The sequence below is a fragment of the Rattus rattus genome, chromosome 2 (genome assembly GCF_011064425.1).
Source record: "Rattus rattus isolate New Zealand chromosome 2, Rrattus_CSIRO_v1, whole genome shotgun sequence".
NCBI classification, from domain to species: domain Eukaryota; kingdom Metazoa; phylum Chordata; class Mammalia; order Rodentia; family Muridae; genus Rattus; species Rattus rattus.
Genome location: NC_046155.1, coordinates 120,532,266 through 120,549,356, shown reverse-complemented (window position 1 = coordinate 120,549,356; position 17,091 = coordinate 120,532,266). Strand labels below are relative to the sequence as shown.

General features: G+C 52.8%; 1 protein-coding gene and 1 pseudogene across 1 annotated transcript; one reads left to right on the top strand and one right to left on the bottom strand.

The window, feature by feature from the left end:
* Positions 1–222: 222 nt before the first annotated feature.
* Positions 223–16,791, bottom strand: Kif7 (kinesin family member 7). The gene is made up of 19 exons (XM_032893380.1): positions 16,449–16,791; positions 13,770–13,970; positions 13,036–13,429; positions 12,402–12,921; positions 11,551–11,667; positions 10,807–11,025; positions 10,315–10,323; positions 9,950–10,089; positions 9,433–9,548; positions 9,180–9,332; positions 6,582–6,784; positions 4,850–5,047; positions 4,514–4,639; positions 4,166–4,342; positions 3,041–3,256; positions 2,257–2,463; positions 1,522–1,720; positions 1,288–1,434; positions 223–1,035 (listed from the first exon to the last, which is right to left on the bottom strand). Exons 1-19 carry the CDS (start codon positions 16,774–16,776, stop codon positions 668–670), a joined length of 4,038 nt encoding a protein of 1,345 aa, XP_032749271.1. The 5' UTR covers positions 16,777–16,791; the 3' UTR covers positions 223–667.
* LOC116891938 lies at positions 7,436–7,742 on the top strand (annotated as a pseudogene).
* Positions 16,792–17,091: the final 300 nt, after the last annotated feature.

Sequence of the window (17,091 nt, the reverse complement as noted above, 5' to 3'; positions counted from 1 at the left end):
AGGGCTTCAAGTTGGCTCTTCTATTGTCTTAAGTGGGAGCCTGTGTGCAGGCAGTGGGACAGCCAGGAAGTAGAGAGGGGCAGAACTCCAATATGCCCTTCAAGGATGCTCTCTAATAAACTAACCTCCACCAGACCCCAACTCTGATAGGCTCCACTGCCTCTCAGCTGAGGACCAGCCTTCAGGAATCCCTGGGGGACACATTTAAGATGTAAGCCATAATGAGATTATTCCTGTTTATTATTAAATGATATTTTTTAAAATCTAAAAATGCTAATAACTTTCCCAGCTCTCCCACCTGTGTAATTGAAGCTGTAACCCCATTGCCACTGACTGTTTTGTGACAAGCATTGGACTATCTCCAGAACTCTGGGCACACAGGCTTAAAGCCAGAAATGTCCCATGAATGAAAAGGTAGCAGTCAGGTAGTACAGCTTAAAGGAAGTGGGTAGAAGGAATTTGCATATATTAAAAAAAAAAAAGACTGCTAAGTACCGTAATAGGAAAAGGCTAATTCTTTTGGGTGTGGCCCATATTTGCTGACTCCAATTGATGTAAAGATGAGACTGTATATACAGTGTGAGGTAAGGACTGTCCTTCATAGAAGCAAAACAGGCAGTCTCTCCTCTCAGCAGGACTGGAATCTGAGGCAAGGTCTGATCAAGGCCTACAAGGGGTTTTTCCTGACGTCGATCATCCCTGGGCTGGTTCTTCGGGGTTCCCACCGAGGCTTAGGCAAGGGTCCAAAGTTCCAGGAGAGGCCCACTTCACCCATGGGTAGCACCCGCCCTACTGGGGGTTCTGTTGTTTCCCGTGCCCTAGGCTCCTCAGAAGAGCCCTGTTCATTGCACAAGCTTGAGCGTTTCCATGTCAGAGGTAGTGGGGCGTGGACCAAGTCCCGGGACTCATCCCACACACGGGGTGCCCCTTCCAGAAGGGAAGATGGCCAGAGAGGTTCCTGAGCTGCTACATGGGGCCCATCTTCATTTCCAAGGCCTTGTCTATTTTCCAGGCAGTGGCTTCTCCTCTCACAACCTGTCACAACAGCATCTTTGTCAGACATAGAGGCAGAGAGAGGTGTTCCCAAACCCAGCTTCCCAAAGCCCCTGAACAGTAAGCAACTTGAAACAAGCTAATAGAAGCACACGCGAGGCACCTGGGTGTGGCAGCACAGGCCTATAAGCCCAGAACCAGGAACTCAAGATCATCTTTGGCTAAGTAGGACTTTGAGGCTATCTTCCTCCGACTTCCCAGTAGTGCAGACCCAAATTGGACACCAGTGTTTACCCCGGCTCTGGCCTGCAGTGTTTCCTGCACTGAGCTTTTGTTTGAGCTCCTGGTTTATCCACATGAGTCGACCTAGTTCCTTCTCCAGAGCTTGAATCCGGGCCTCATATTGCCTCTTGCTGTCTGCTAACCCCTCGCCAAGGTGGTCTGGTACGGAAAGACAGGTTGGTAAGAGTCTGTGAGCAGGGCAGATAGCACCTTGGGCTTGGGGCAACCAGCACCTCCAGCCCTCACCTCGACTCTGCTGAAGGAGCAGCTGCACGTTCTGCTCGTGCTCCTTCTGCTGCAGCGTCAGCTGGCGGTCCATCTCCAGGCGCTGCCGCTCCAGGGCCACCTCCAGCCAATACACCAGCCGCTGCTGCTCCTCCAGCTGCATCTCCAGCTCCGAGAAGGCAATCTGTTGCTGGTGTTGCTCCTCTCTGAGTGTCACCACCTGTCCCAAGATTGCCAGCTGGTAAACATGGTGGCAGGGAAGTCACATCTGGTCTTTCCTGCCTCTGACACAGGGCTAGACAGTGAGTGAGGTCCCAACAACCAGCTGGTTCTCCAGGTGGAACCTACAGTGGAACTGGAATTGCACTCAGACCAGGATTTCTCAACCAAAGAATAAGGTATTTGGCAGTGGGGTGATTCCTGGTTGTGGGACCTGTCTATTGTATGACATCTGGCAACATCCCTGGCCACTACCCCTCTTACCATACCATGGCAAACAAAAATACCTCCAGACATGTCCCAAGGGGCAAAACCATCCCCTCGAGAATTCCCCAATGTAGGTGAGGGCCTTCAGACCATAAGCTGAGGGAGACTGAATCTTAGCTTCCCCTAGATGGCTTCAAAGAGACTGGAGAGTAGAGCTGACCCTGATCCTGTCCCCTCTCTGGGAGAAAGGGACACACTTCTTGGAGATGCCAGCAGACCCTCCAGCCAGCTAAAGGAAGTGAAGGCAAGGAGTTTGTGCTGGTAATCCACCTTGTCAAAATACTTGCACAGCAGGGCTCTGGTCTCTGAGGAGGAAAGGTAGCTGAGCTTGGCCATGAGATTCATCTCACACTGGGACAGCAAGGAGGCCGAGGCCCGCAGCACCCGCTGGCGGCATGTAATAGCCTCATTCTTGTACTCGATGGCAGCATCCAGGGCCTCTATGGCTTCATCCAGCTGGAACAGTGTCCTCTCCTCCTGCAAGAACAGGCTCTCATGGAGAAGGGGTATCAGACTTACTGAACCAGAGTCCTCCAATACACATACATACAACCAAGCCTTCAGTGTCCCCTCAGCCTGAGAATGTCTTGACATATCAAAAGTGCCCTTACGGCAGCAGGAACAGGGATACTCGGTCACAGCCTGACGCGGTATGAAGACAATGCTGTGAGGCTAGGACCTCAGGTGCTTATCCACTTCAGGGTAAGCTTGGGGAGCTCCAGAAAGCCTAGGGTCCCAGGCAACCAGGGGTAAGTTTCTGTAATGCAGGCTTTCTGTTCAGAGGAAGAGCGCTTCATATGCAGCCTGGGTGTCTAGTTCCAGTGGAAAGGAGCTGAGAAGTCCACACAGTCCCACATGCGTCAAGGGGGCCAAAGGAGCAATCTCACTCTACCTTGCAAGGCTTAACACCCATCGGGTATGTACCCTAAAGCAGCAAGGCCAGCACTGATGGAGCCAGGGCAAGGGGCAAAGGGGAGCAGAAGGACAGGTGGATGAGGGGTGGGTCAGAGAGCTGAGGTATAGAGAGACAGCTGGTGGCCCCCAGTGGGCCTACCTCAGGTGACAGCAGGCTTCCCTGCCTCAGCTTGCTATCGATCTCCAGGCGTTGCTTCAGCAGCGAGTCCTTCTCCTGGCGCAGGGTGTCTATCTCCCCTCGGATCTGCTGTTGGTTCAGGGCGCTGCCTTGCCGCAGCTGACCACTCTTCTCAGATAGCTCCTTCTCCAGGTGTTCTAGACGGCTGGACACGCGCACGATGTCTTCATTTAGGGCCTGAGGCAGACAGCCAAGGTGTCAGAGAAGGAGCAGGTACTGTCCTCAAGAGAGGACACAAAAAGGGCCTATACTGCTCACTGCATGCTAAGGAGAATGTGGGTCTTTCTCTTGCCTACATGTAACTCTGATGTTTGTTCAGGGATCAGGAAGTGTAGACCCAAATTGGACACCCTTTAAGGGACCAAAATATCTATGGAGGAGACAGCCAAGAGGAGGATCATGCAAGCAGAAAGGCTCTAATGTTAAGGGATGATGACAAGACAGCTGGTGTGTGGCACGCTATCAGTACAGATACTTAGCTGGAGAGTAATTGAACTATGTATGGGGATGTCTGGCCCTTCCTGCAAGCCAATGTGGAAGGAAGCAAGAGTTCCCGTGTCCAAGGGATATTATACAACTAGTGACTCAGAGCCCTTGTGCTCCAGGATGGCAGTGACAGGGATCCTGGTCTGCGTGTTCACAACCCATCAGGAATCTGGCTCAAGCACCTGGATTAGAGCAGTCCTGGGTGTGGGTGTGGGCACATTCTAATCCCATCTGGAGAAGAATGAAGTGGTTCAGTAGCTGGCCTTCCTATGAAAGAGGGGGTGCCATACCAGGTGCAGATGGATCCACAGCCTACCTCTCCAGAGGGAATCTAGTTGGCCAGACCACTTACACATATGTCCCTCAATTTGCTTATGTAAGCTCCAAAGAAGTGTTGACAAGTGTGAAGTGGACTATGGGATGAGTGCCCATGCCCCCGACATTAGTTCTTGTGTCATAAACAGCCTTAGAGTTCTTGGAAATCCAGAGGACAAAGTTTCCTGTCTTACCCGGCAAGAACATCACTTCAGAGAACCTCAGCTATCTATACCCTGCCGTGCAGGGCCTCACTTGGCCAGGAATCTTCTGTTGGGTGCTCACCTGGCTAGACCTCAGGCGCTTGCTCTCTAGTCCGGTCTTCTCCTGCATCAGGGCCTCCTTCTTAGCTAGAATGACCTCCCGCTTGCGGAGCTCCTCTCCCAACTCCTCCAGTGCCCGCCGCTGCTGTAGCACCTTTTCCATCTCCTGGTCCAGCCACTTCTTCTGCTCCTCAATCTTCTAAGGGACAGTGGAAGCGGCAGGAACCTCAGTACCTGCCTCTAGTGGGAACCACTACCCGAGGGCCCAGGGAGAGCAGCAGATCCCCCCGGACATCCTCAGTAGACCTTGGCAATGAACAGGTCACCCAGCTGCCAATAACACTGGGACATAGGCTCAGCCTAGCCGCACCTGCTGCTGCTCCAGGCTCACCACAGAGCCATTGCTGCCACTGCGCCTCTTCCTCTGGAAGGCTGCAATCTCTTCTGTCTTGATTTTCAGGATCTTCTGCTGTTGCTCATGCTTCAGCTCCAGCTCCTGGGGGAAGAGGCCCAGTGAGGAGGGAAGGAAGCAGAGTAGGGACAAGGCCACGGCATTCATCCACAGCCTCAAGCTTCCTATAAGTTCTTGATAGTAAGAAGATAAACCACTCTCAGAGAACCTACAGGAACCTGGTTCCAAGATCATGTAGTTTATATGAGCAGTGGGAACAGGACAGACCCTTCACCAGGCCAGCCAGAGCCTGACCTTGACACGATGCTGCCTCTTGTTCATCTCCGTCTCTAGACGCCGCTTCTGCTCTGTCTCCTCTCGGAGCCGCCTCTGCAGCTGCCCCTGCTGTCGCCGCATGAGCTGCACATTCCTCTCCAGCTCCTGTAGCCGAGTCTCACTTTGAGCCGACAGTGACACCAGCCGCTCTGTTGCCTGCTTCTTCTCCCTCAGTACCTGGGGTGCACACAGCAGCCACAGGGTAATGCACAGGGGTTATGGAGCCTGGCACAGTGCTTGGCACTTATCAAGGGTGGGTAGGGCCAACAGACGGGTGAATGGAGGGACACAGGAGAGGGGAGTGGGTAGGTGGGTATAGGCTAATAACAGAACATCAACAGTAGCTACGCAACTCTTATATTCACGAGGGAATTATGCTACATGCTTTCTCTATAGTAAATGATCCAACAAGCCCATGTGTAAAGGTGCTTGCTGACTGACTTGAGTTTGATCCCTGGGACCCACATGGTAGAAGGAGAGAACCAAAAGGTATCCTCTGACCGACACACACACAGGCACACACACGTACGCACGCACGCACGCACGAACGCACACTGGCACCTTACACATAGGACACACACAAAATAAGGAAAGTGTAAAGAAAACAATTAAGGTGGCTGCTATTATTCGCACGTTACAGATTAGGAAATTAGGCTAGGCAGGTTGGCTAAGAACCCACAGCTAGAGGCTGGAGAGATGGCCCCATGGCTAAGAGCACTTGCTGTCCTTGCAGAGGACTTGGGTTGAGTTCCTAGCATCTTCCTGGGTTCACAATTGTCAGTAACTTCAGTTCCAGAGGATCCAATGCCCTCTTCTGGCTTCCACAGGCACAAGCACACATGTGTCCAAGCAAAACACTCATACACATAAAAATAAATGTCTTAAGAAAAAACTGGGTTTTCCAATCAGACTGCACAGCTTCTCTTAACCATTCTGCCAGCTCATCTCAGACTAGAACTGAGGAAGGAAGGAAGGAAGGAAAGAGGAACATGGCTGGAAGGACAGATAGGCAGGTGCAGAGGCGGCTGGGGTCATCTGAGGTAAAAGCCAGGCTACGGGCAGAACTGTCTCTCCCCACACTCCTAACCCTGCACCCGAATGTGACTTCGTTTAGAGATGGAGCGGCCTTTGAGCTGCTGTGAGGTCCTTGATGGTGACCCTGACCTAGGATAAAGGCATCCTGTAAACACCAAGAACGCAGGTGCACAGGAAAGGCGGACATGGAGGCGCTGCTGTGCCGCCGCCCCTCCCACCTGCCGAGTCCTGCTCCAGCAGCACTAGCAGACTAATGAGAGCTACTCAAGGGGATGGAAGGTGGGCACACACAGGCACACGAACACTCATGTCAGAAAGCTAAACCAGGCCTTGGGGACCGCGCTCAGTGTTTCTTCCAGAACCAAAAAGAAAGCAAGCTAAATGAATGAGGGTCAGGTGGACAGCTACACTGTCAAATAGAGAAGGGTGGGATGGAAAGTGAGGGAAGAGCAGCTGGGACTGTGGGTGTGTGCGTGGAGTGGAGGTGCTGTAGGCTGAAGGAGTTTCTTTAGCTGTCCACCCTCCCTTGGTTGGTGGGCAGCAACCACCTCTATTCCTGCCGTGTTGAAAGCTAAGCTGATTCTAACATCCCTATGAAGCCGGCCTAGATAGAGGTTAGGAGGAGTGACCCATAATCCTGTTCCCAGGGACCCCAGCTGGGAACCCCAACACTGACCTGCACCTGGCTTTGGGCTGCAGCCACTCTCTTACGGAATTCCTGAAGCCTGGACCTCTCGCTGGCATCCTGAGGCTCCCTGCCCTCCAGCTCACGAAGCTGCCTCTGCCCTTCACACAGCTCCGCCCGCACTCGCTCGGCCTCCTGCTCCAGCTCCCGGATGCGTTGGCTGTGCTGGCGGTTCAGGGCCTGGGCCGCCTTCCCTGGAAGAAAGTGGAGCCACAGTGTCACAGGCAGATCTCCTCCCAGATGAAGGCCACTGTCCCTCCCCTCGGAATTCTGTTTCCCAGGCCCTATCAGTCTGGGACACTACACGGGTTGGTCAAGCTCACACCATCATCTTAAGTCCACTCTATCACCCCCACCCCATCTTGCTTCTGGTCCTGGCTAGCCAGAACTCAGAGTAGACCAGGCTGGCTTTGAACTCAGAGATCTCCCTGCCTCTGCCTCCTGAGTGCTGGGATTAAATGCCTGCACCACAACTCCCAGCCCCCTACCTGTTTTACCCACAGGAGTGACCTGAGTTATCAAATTTTATCTTTACCTTGCACATGACATGACAAAAATCTGTACACTGAGCCTGCATATATTACTAGCTTCAATCTGCAAGAACACACAAAGGGGAAGAGTTCAACCGTAAGCTTAAGAGATGCTACTGAGGGGTTGGGGATTTAGCTCAGTGGTAGAGCACTTGCCTAGGAAGTGCAAGGCCCTGGGTTCGGTCCCCAGCTCCGAAAAAAAACCAAAAAAAAAAAAAAAAGAGAGATGCTACTGAAGAGGAAAAGTGGTTCTGGAAAGGGAGGGAAAGGAGGTGCAGCTTCTGGGAGTGACCGTGCTGACAAGAAGTCTCAGGGTCCTAAAGGTGGTGGCAATTCAGTAAAGGTCAGACACATTCTATGTGGAAAAACATGGGACAATCATGGAAGGCATGGAAAAGTTAAAGTCTGGGATGAGACGCAGTGAAGTGGCCACACAATCTAGTGAAGAAAAAGCAAGACAAGGGGGTGACTTGGGTTGGATGACCAGAGGATCCATGGTGGGGCCATTTTAAGAAGCAGCATTTGCTTGCCTGTAAGTGGGATGGGTAAGCCTGTGTTTACAGACCCACCAGGTAAGACAACATTTGGATGTCATATTATTATGGTTGAAGGGAGAAAATAAAATCACATGGAAAAAAATACAAAGGGCAGAGGGAGTAAACAGACAATCCTGGCAGAAGGACTCAAGAGCTGAGAGACGAGAGATCTCTCAGAGGCCTATGGAACCAACTGAGTGCCCAGGGCCCAGGTACGAAGGCTGGCTCAAGCCTAAGAGGCTAAACAGGATCGCAGATCTGGAATCACGGGCGGCAGTCATTCCCAGCTTCTCTCGAGGCCGGGGTCATGGGTCTCCTGGAACCAGCTTAGCTTTCAACCACACAGGAATAGAGAGGTGGCTGCCTGGCTGCTGACCAAGGGAGAACGGGTCATCCAGGGACAGTGCCTGGGCTCTGGGTACTCAGAGCACAGGAGGAGAGTCTGCAGTTTCACCCCCAGCACTGATGAATAGAACAAGCCAGTACGTGTGCCTGCAATCCCAGTACTTGGACAGTGGAGGCAGGAGGATCAGGAGTTCGAGGCCAGAGTTGCCTACACAGCACCTTTAAGGCCAGCCTGGGCTACATGAAACCATCTCAAATGAACACGTTGAGAACACACCCAGGGTAAGGCATGGTGGATAGCCGGAAAGGGTCCAAGTTGTGTGTTTGCTTTTTGAGAAGTTATTACAAGGGAAAGGATACGGTAGCTGGAATTTGCTTCAAAATATAGCAGTGAAGAAAAATGGGCACAGAGATCAAGGTGGGACTCTCAGTGATTGCGAAGTCTGGTTAATGACCTCTGTACTAGTCTTTCCCTTTAGCCAACTACTTCAAAGTCTGAAAAATGAACTGGTAATAAATTCACAACTGTTAAAGACATGCAAACAGGCAAGCAATATGGCTTAGTGGGTAAAGACACCTGCGGCCAAGACTAATGACCTAAGTTCAATCCCCAGGCCCCATGGAAGAGAAAACTGACTCCTCTAAGTTACTTTCTGATCTCTACATATGCACTGTGTCATGCGTGTCATGTACAAACACACAACACACACACACACACACACACACACGAAGGAGGGGGGAATGTATTTTAAAAATGTTTTTGAAAAACCATCGAATGGCCACCACTTACAGTTGTCCCCAGCTCCCCTGCTAATCACCAGTATCAGATGTGACACAATCTGGGAAAACTGCTTTCTCATTTACACTGTGACAAGGACTGGGTGTTACCGGTCCCCAACACGATACCTCCAATGTAACAGAGTTGGTAGATAAGCTCTGTTTACTGAGGAATATTCAAAGCATGCCACCAGAATTGACTCATTTTCCCTTCCCAGCCATCCTATGGAGTAGGTGCAAGTCCCTTCAGACAAGAGGAAACAAACAGGCAGAAGAGGCCGGAGCTGGGGCTCAGCCCTCAGCCCTGAGGCCTGTGCCACTACGCAGTACACTGCTGAGCCCTCTGCAAAGCCACACAGGAAGAAGGCTGAGCGGGAGACCCACCTGATGCCCCTACTGACCTGTACGGACCAGCTCACCAATGAGCTCCTCCTTCATGCGGATGTTGATGGCCAGTTCCCGGATCTTCTGCTGGGCCTGGGCCAGTCGCCACTCGGAGGCCATGGCAGCTGGGGCCTGGCGGGTCTGACCCGGGGCCTTGCTACCACCGACTGCTACGACATGCAGATTGTCAGGATCAGCACCCCGACTGAGCATGAAGGAGGCAGAGGAGTGGGGTAGAGAGGTTCCCTCAGTGCTCCCCACCCAGCCTACCTTGTGGTGCTGGGATGGCAGCAGCTGGCTCTTCTGGGCAGACCTCTGGGCCCTTCCTGTCAGGTGGGCTCCCAGGACACACCCCTGCCCTCTGACTCCAGTTGCTGATTCCATTCCTAGGAAGCAGCAGCAAGAGCTAATACTATTCCCCACCCCTGACCTAGCCCAGTCACCTCTTAGCCTGGAGGGAAGAAGAGAGGCTGTGGGACCCTCCAACCCGCCCGATCAACGTTACCCAAGATAGAGATGGGGCAGAGCTTAGATGACTGGAAGCGCAGGTACCAAGGGTCATCTTGGAAACTGAGCATCAGGAAGGAAGTCTGGGCATTTCCTATCACAACCACCCACTGAAATCTTCCCACCCAGAGCCTCCCAGGGATGGTGAGCATGAGACAGGCAAGAGCATCTCGAGCTGAGAGAGGCCTCCATACGACCGCTGAGAGAATGACCAGGTCTCTGACAGCCTGGAGCAACCCAGAGCTGACCCTGCAAGTCCAACACATTGGTTCTTCCTCACCTGCGCAGGTGTAAGGTCCTCCTGGGTGGCTCTTCCTCCTCTTCCTCCTCTTCCTCCTCTGATGTAGTGAAGGAGGCACTGCCCAGCTTGTCCACCTGAGCCAACAACTCCGCCTTGGCTTCCTTGCCATTCGTCACCTGCTAAGGGAGCATCGGGGCTCACGATGAGAACATGAATGCCCACAGGGCATCCTCTGAGCCATTTCCCACGGCTGTTGCTGAACTGTGCCTTGGCCAGCATACTGTCCTCTCCTCAACTTCCTCCACCCCATCTTCACCCTCAAGCTCTGTCAAGGGACACACTGGGAAGGGACTCACCCTCATCCCTCGGGGAAGGATGGGATCTGGTTCTCCTCAGGTGACAACCTGCCCGTTCTAGTAGGCAGCTCGTGTGCACCCAAGCCCTTTTTTCCCTGCCAGAATGACCCAACCCAAGCCCTCAGCAACTGCACAGCTGAGATGACCCAGGGTCCTGAAGCAGCACAGCACGCAACTTTGTCCAAGCTGCAGAACCTGTAGGCAGGGGAGCAAGGCTTGGGGAGATGGAGCAGAGCTCGTGGAAGAGTGAGTCTGCAGAGAGCCACCCCCAGAACCTGTGTAAGGGGCTCCATCCTTCGGTGTGCCAGTGTCACCTCGCCATCACTGATATCCTTATTCCAAGCAGTCTCCAGCTGCCTCAAGATGCTCACTGGTCCTGATCACTTCTGAGAGGCCCCACAGTCCCTCATACTTGGTCCCTTTCTCTAGGGACACCTGAAATAGGAATCTTCTATCTCGCAGTTGGTGCCACAGAGACACGAACAAGCGACATGTACCCCAGTGCCGCCCTGACCTACCAAGCCTCGCTAACCTCCTCACCTGCTCAGAACTAACTTCTTCTCCAGGGAGACATGTCCGGGGCATCATGCCCATCATGTGAGTGTGGGCACCCCCTAGGGGGGCTGTGTGAGGCCGGGGTACGAAGGATCCAGGTGACAGGCCCTGCAGGAGCCCCGGTGCTCCCCAGCCAGGCTGTGCCAGCTCTAGGCGTAGCCGAAGTTCCACCATCTCTTCCTGCTGCTCCCGCAGGCGGTCGCTCTGCAAGACAGCCCAGGAGCTGATGGCGACAGGGATGCCAAGGGTGGCACTGTCTGCTGAGCAGCGTGAGCGTAAGAGACTGAAGAAGAAACCTGAGGGCATCCCACCTGGGATGAAACTGAAAGGTTTGAGTACCCCCGACCCCTTTCTGTCTGAATAACACACACCAGCTGGTTCCCACCCAAGCGCTCACCCTGTCCTGCCCAACGTTCACCGCATTCCCACACGCCTGCATGCCACCCCCTACCCCCGACACCAGCCGGGCAGAGTGCTCAACTTGTCAGCTGGCTCCCACGTGCATCCTGCTGCCCCCAGATGCCAGCTCCAGTCAAAAGTGCCAGGCATGGCTGTCAGAGCACTTCCTTCACTGTTCTGTCCCTCGCCACGGTGAGGCACCGCACATCTCTGCAGAGCCCTCCACCATCTGCCCTTGGCCCAATTCTCCATTCACACTCTTCCTTCCATTCTGGGGAAAGCCTCCCTCCTCCAGAAAGCCTTCCTGGGTCTGCAGAAGGGGAATCCTACCTGCAGTTTGTACTGCTCCATGGCGTCCTCCAAAGCCGCCAGGAAGTCTCGGTTCTCCTCCTCTAGCCGGGCCACTTGGCTCTGCAGGATCAACAGCTGCTGGGCCCCCTCATCTCCCTATGGGACAAGGAGAAAGGGTTTAGGGGTGGTGCCTGGCAAGGTGCTGTGATACCCTAACTTTCTCTGTCTTGACCCCGGCTCACCCAGTCTTACACTTTCTTCTAAGATCTGCTCTGCAACCTTGGTGCTCCTGCCCCCGACTAGTCTTCGGTTCCTTCTGCAAGGAACCATCTGGGTCATCTCCCGCCACCATGATACCTTTTAATACAGCTTATCACTAATATTACTTTTGTTTTGAGTTAGGGTATTGCCATGTAGCCCAGGCTAGCTTAGAACTGATGATCCTCATGCTTCCACCTCACCGAGTTGGAATTATGGATGTGGCCACAATTCCCACAGATCACGGTTGTGTCCTTGCTGATTTAGGTTCTTCAAGACAGGGCTTCCATGTAGCCCTGGCTGTCCTGGAACTCTCCCTCTTTAGACCCTGACCTTAAACTCAAAGATCCACCTACTTCTGCCTCCCTAGTGCTGGGATTAAAGGCGTGCCCTACCATGCCTGACATGTTTTTATTAATGTTACTATTATCAAGAACGCCTCCGTCTTTGCCAGTGTGCTTGACATCCATTACTGCTTCTGATCTAACAAAATCCTTATTTAACAGACCCAGAGGCTAAGCAAAGTTAAGTTAGTGACATTAGTCACTAGAAGTGACAATGAACCCCAGCATGACTGCCTGGATTAAAACCCTCTTCCCTTGATCCCTACCGGGAGCCCGCCCCAGGGCCACCTTTCTCCCGCTGGTCCCCTGTGCCGCCTGGTCATCAGCTGGAGCGCTTTCGATGCCGCTGTCGGGCCCAGAGGCAGAGCTCAGGGCGCTGCGCTCACCCTCCACCGCGCACAGCCAGTCCCGCACTTTGCGGGCAGCAGCGCCCGGTAGCCCAGGCTCGGCCTGCAGCTCTCGCAGGAGGCTGTAGGCGGCGCTGGTGCGGGCCCGGCAGCGCGCGCATTCAGCGCCCAGTCCCGGAGCGACTGCCGCGGAGCCCACCCCTGGGCAGAGCACGCGCCGGCCACGGTGGATGATGCGCGTCTCCGAGCGGTGTCGCGGCGGCCCGCGCGCACCCGCCGCCTGTTCCTCAGGGACACGCTCGGCTTCTGGACGCCAGTTGACTGTGGCACGATTGCGGATGTTCTGGGCACGGCTGGCGTAGTTTAGGGTGTTAAGGGTTTCATCGAAGTCGGAGGAGGAGGGGCTGACGCAGGCGATCATCACCGTCTTGGCATTCCCTCCCAGAGAGTCTTTGAGGATCCTGCGAGCGCGAGGATTATACTCTTTTGAGTACTGACCTAGGTTCAAAGCTACCTTTCCTGGGGGTGGGGGAGTCCATGATCCCACCCAAGCCCAGAGAGATGGACCATCTCACCGGGTGATCTTGGAGTCACGGTAAGGGATGTGGCTGCCTCTGCGCTGGGGGTCTCCCAGAGCGCTAATGACATTTCCCAGGGCCAGCAGGGTACTGTTAATCTGGATGCTCTCTTTGAGCCGTTCGCCGGTGCTGCCGGTCTTCAGAACCCTCTCAGAGCCTGCCAGGTCCACGAAGTGGAATTTAGAGACCAGCAGGTGGCCAGCGGCAGGTCGAGGCAAGCGGCTAGGAGCCCGTCCTCTCTGCTCCAGGGTCACAGTGAAGACTGTGTGCGACCGGCTGGAGAGGCGGTTGAAGTGTGTGGCTCCTGTGTGCCGCGCAGCGTTGCCCATCTCCAGGAGGCTCAGCACCTCGTCCAGGCCTTCCACGTCCACTTCTTTCACCCCACAGAGCACTGTGGAAACAGAAGACTGTGAGTAGCTCCCTACAGACAGCCAGAAGACAAGCAAAAACAGTCTAGGATTCCTACCTGTCCTTCCTGGCCCAGAGCACTGACTCATGCCCGGAGTCCCCAGATCTCCCGCAATTACCTTAATGTTTCACTCTGGACACAGATGAATATACTGAACTCACTGGAGATGGCAAACAAACCCATCATCCAGGGCCTGCATTTCCCTTGAGGAAGTGTCTTTTCCAGACAGGTTAAGCCAGCCCACCCTCAGAGCAGAAAGACAGGCTTTCCTGGCCAAAAAGGCCTCACTTCCAGTCCTTGGAGGATTCCCAAGACTTCTCACCAACATTTCCCCGATCATCTTCCCGAAGCTGGATGTCCCGGCTGGCAGTGCCCACTTCAAGCAGATCTCGGAACTCTTCCTTGTACAGTTCCAGGTAGGATACGTGTACCAGGCAGTCCAGCAGGTCATTCTCATCGATGAGCTTGAAGGCCTCAGCCATGGCCCTTGGGATGATACCTTGCTCATCTTCATGCAGGGAGGCTGGGGAGATACCATGGAGTCTCCTGCAGCCATAACCCTCACCCCTCCACCACCACCCCTGCGCCCTGCTGGCTCAAGTATCCAACACCAGCAGCAGCAGCAGCAGCAGCAGCAACAGCTAGAGAGTGGGGCTGTAGTGTAGAGAAGAGAATGGCAGAGGCCAAGGAGAGACAGCCTCTGCTAGGCCGTGCTTCAGGCTAGTGAAGCAGAATTAGAGGATCCAAGCAACCTCTCATGGTTTAATCAACTGCTTTCAGGGTGCACCCTCCTTACACCTTTCCCAACAGATTATCAGATACCCTAGACTTGATTACTCCCTGGGACAGGGAAGTCACTACCACGGCCCATACACAGCTATCTAATGGGCCCCTTAATTTGCTTCAAGGAAGTAGAGTGTCCATCCTAAGATCCCGTAGGAAGTTTGCTTAAAATATATTTGCAACAGAATGCCAGGAACTTATCAAATAAAAAGAAGACTGAAAGACTAGGGGTGTAACTTTATGGCAGAGCACTTGCCTAACATATGAGCCCTGAGTTCAGTACACAGCAACACACACACACACACACACACACACACACACACACACACATACACACACGACTGAAGAATACTTAATGATAACTGTCCCTCGTACATATACATGGTCTTTATCACCCAATTCAAAATAGATGACGCCACATATTAGGTCAAGAATTAAAATAACATTTCATGGCCAGTAAATTCAGATGCTGCCAGGTGTGGTGGCACATAGACCATGAACATTTATAATTAAATACCGTTCATTTGTGTCTGTGTGTGCATGTGTGTTGGGGGGGGTTTGTTGAGGATCAAACTCATGGCCTTAAGTGAGATGGCAACTCTACCTGTGAGCTATGCACAACCTCCTGTTGCCCCTTGTCATATTATTGAAAAAACAAAGCAGGATGGAAAAGAGTGGATATCAAATAATGCCACGTCTAACCAGGCATGGTGGCACACGCACACCTCTGGTCCCAGAAGACAGAAGGCACAGGCAGGCAGATCAGACACCAGCCTGGTCTACAGAGTGAGTTGCAGGACAGCCGGGGCTATACCGGGAAATTATGTCTCAAAAGATGAAGGCAAAAAAAAAAAAAAAAGTCGGGTTGGGGATTTAGCTCAGTGGTAGAGCACTTGCCTAGCAAGCTCAAGGCCCTGGGTTCGGCCCCCAGCTCCGGAAAAAAAAAAAAAAAAAAAAAAAAAAAAAAAAAGGAAAAAGTCATGCTTGAAGTATAAAGTATAATCATTTTCACAGCAAAACTGGACTGCTCACGAAGGTGATCACCAAGCCTGCTGTTCTATGCGTGTATTCTCCTGCATTTTCTTAATTTTCTACAACAATTATGCCTCTGTAATTGCTATGGTCTGCGAATGTCTCCCCAAAACTCATGCATTAAAATCCTCACCCACCCATACTGTGATGATAATATTAGGAAACAGGGTGACTAACTCATGACTCGGAGCCCTCATGAATGAAATGAGTGTACGGGAGGAGACAAAAAAAACCAAAGCACCTCTGTGAAGTTGGAAAGGTTGCTGAGGGGTTAAGGCCACTTACTTCCAAATTAAAGGCTTGAGTCGGGTATGGAAGTGCATGTCGATAACCCTAGCACTCAGGAAAACTGAAAGAGACAAAGTTTGAGGTCCCCCTGGACTACACAGTGGATTTCAGGCCAGCCTCAGGCAAGACCTAGCCACAAAAGACAAGAGGCTACCTTGTAAGGTTATATGGAAACTATTGTCCTTAGTTGTTGACAAAACAAAACTAAGGCCATGTTTCAGGCTAGTGAAGCAGAATTAGAGGTTCCAAGCAACCTCTCACGGTTTAATCAACTGCTTTCATGATGCACCCTCCTTACACTTTTCCCAACAGATTATCAGATACCCTAGACTTGATTACTCCCTGGGACAGGGAAATCACTACCACGGCCCATGCACAGCGGTGAGGGTTATGGTTGTAGGAGACTCCATGGACACTTAGTTTTCTTGGCCTTGTCTTTGGAAGCCCCCAGAACCAATTTCTGTTTACAATCCACCAGCATAGCGTTGTTAGATGCATTAAAACAGTAGCTAAGAGAAAATAGTTAATGTTGCTTAAAAGAGGACAATTCCTGCCATTGAACTGGCCAAAAGAGTCTTCCCCAGATGCAGAAGCTCCGATCTCAACTGCTCCAATTGGAACACAGATTCCGAGCCCTTGGTGACATCCTAAGACACACTTGGTCTTCCTCGGCTATGATTCCAAAAGCCATCTTGAAAAAGCCTTTCACCCCCAGACCCTACTTCCTGAACTTCCCAGCCAGCTGACATGGCTGGGCCCATCATAGAGTCTGGTCTCTGCCTAGGAAATCCCAGCTCCCTCCTCGGCATCTTTGCTTTGGAGTGGGGGATGGGTTGCAGAAATTCAGGAAGGCCTTGAGGCCTCTTAAAGTGGTCAAAGGAACATAAGGATCACTCACCCACGCTGGCCTCCCCCATGGTATACGTCTTCCCAGAGCCTGTTTGACCATAGGCAAAGACGGTGGCATTGAAGCCCTCAAAAAAAGCCTCGAGGAGGGGCTGCACGCAAGCCTGGTACACAGCCTCTTGCCCGGCGTCCTCTCCCAGTACCACATGGAATCCAAAATGGCGGTCACGACCCAGGGTGATTCGACCACGCTCAGGCTCCACCTGCAGGCAACTCTGGTGACCATGAAGCAGCTCCTTGGGCAGCAAGGGGCGAACTCGAAGGGCCACCCTCACTGGGGCCTCCTCAGCCCCCGACAGCTTCTGGGCCTCCAGCCCCATGTTTACGGAGAGCGGCTCCGGGATCTGCAGAGAAATGGGAAGGCCCTTGCCATTGACCTGCACTACGTGTGTGTGGTGGTGGTGGTGGGGTACCACATAGCTCTAGACTTTGGGGGAGACTAAGGGAGGGATAGTCAAAGTTTAGAGCATTTGCCCAAACAGGTACCTAACTGACAAACCATAAAACCATAAAACCACAGTAACTTCTCTTGACTTCCTCCCCTACCCCCGCCCCAAAGCGCCCCAGCACTTGATATCCCAGGTTTTGTGTTCCAGCTGGCCCCTTTCCTGTGACCTCATCGAAAACAACACACA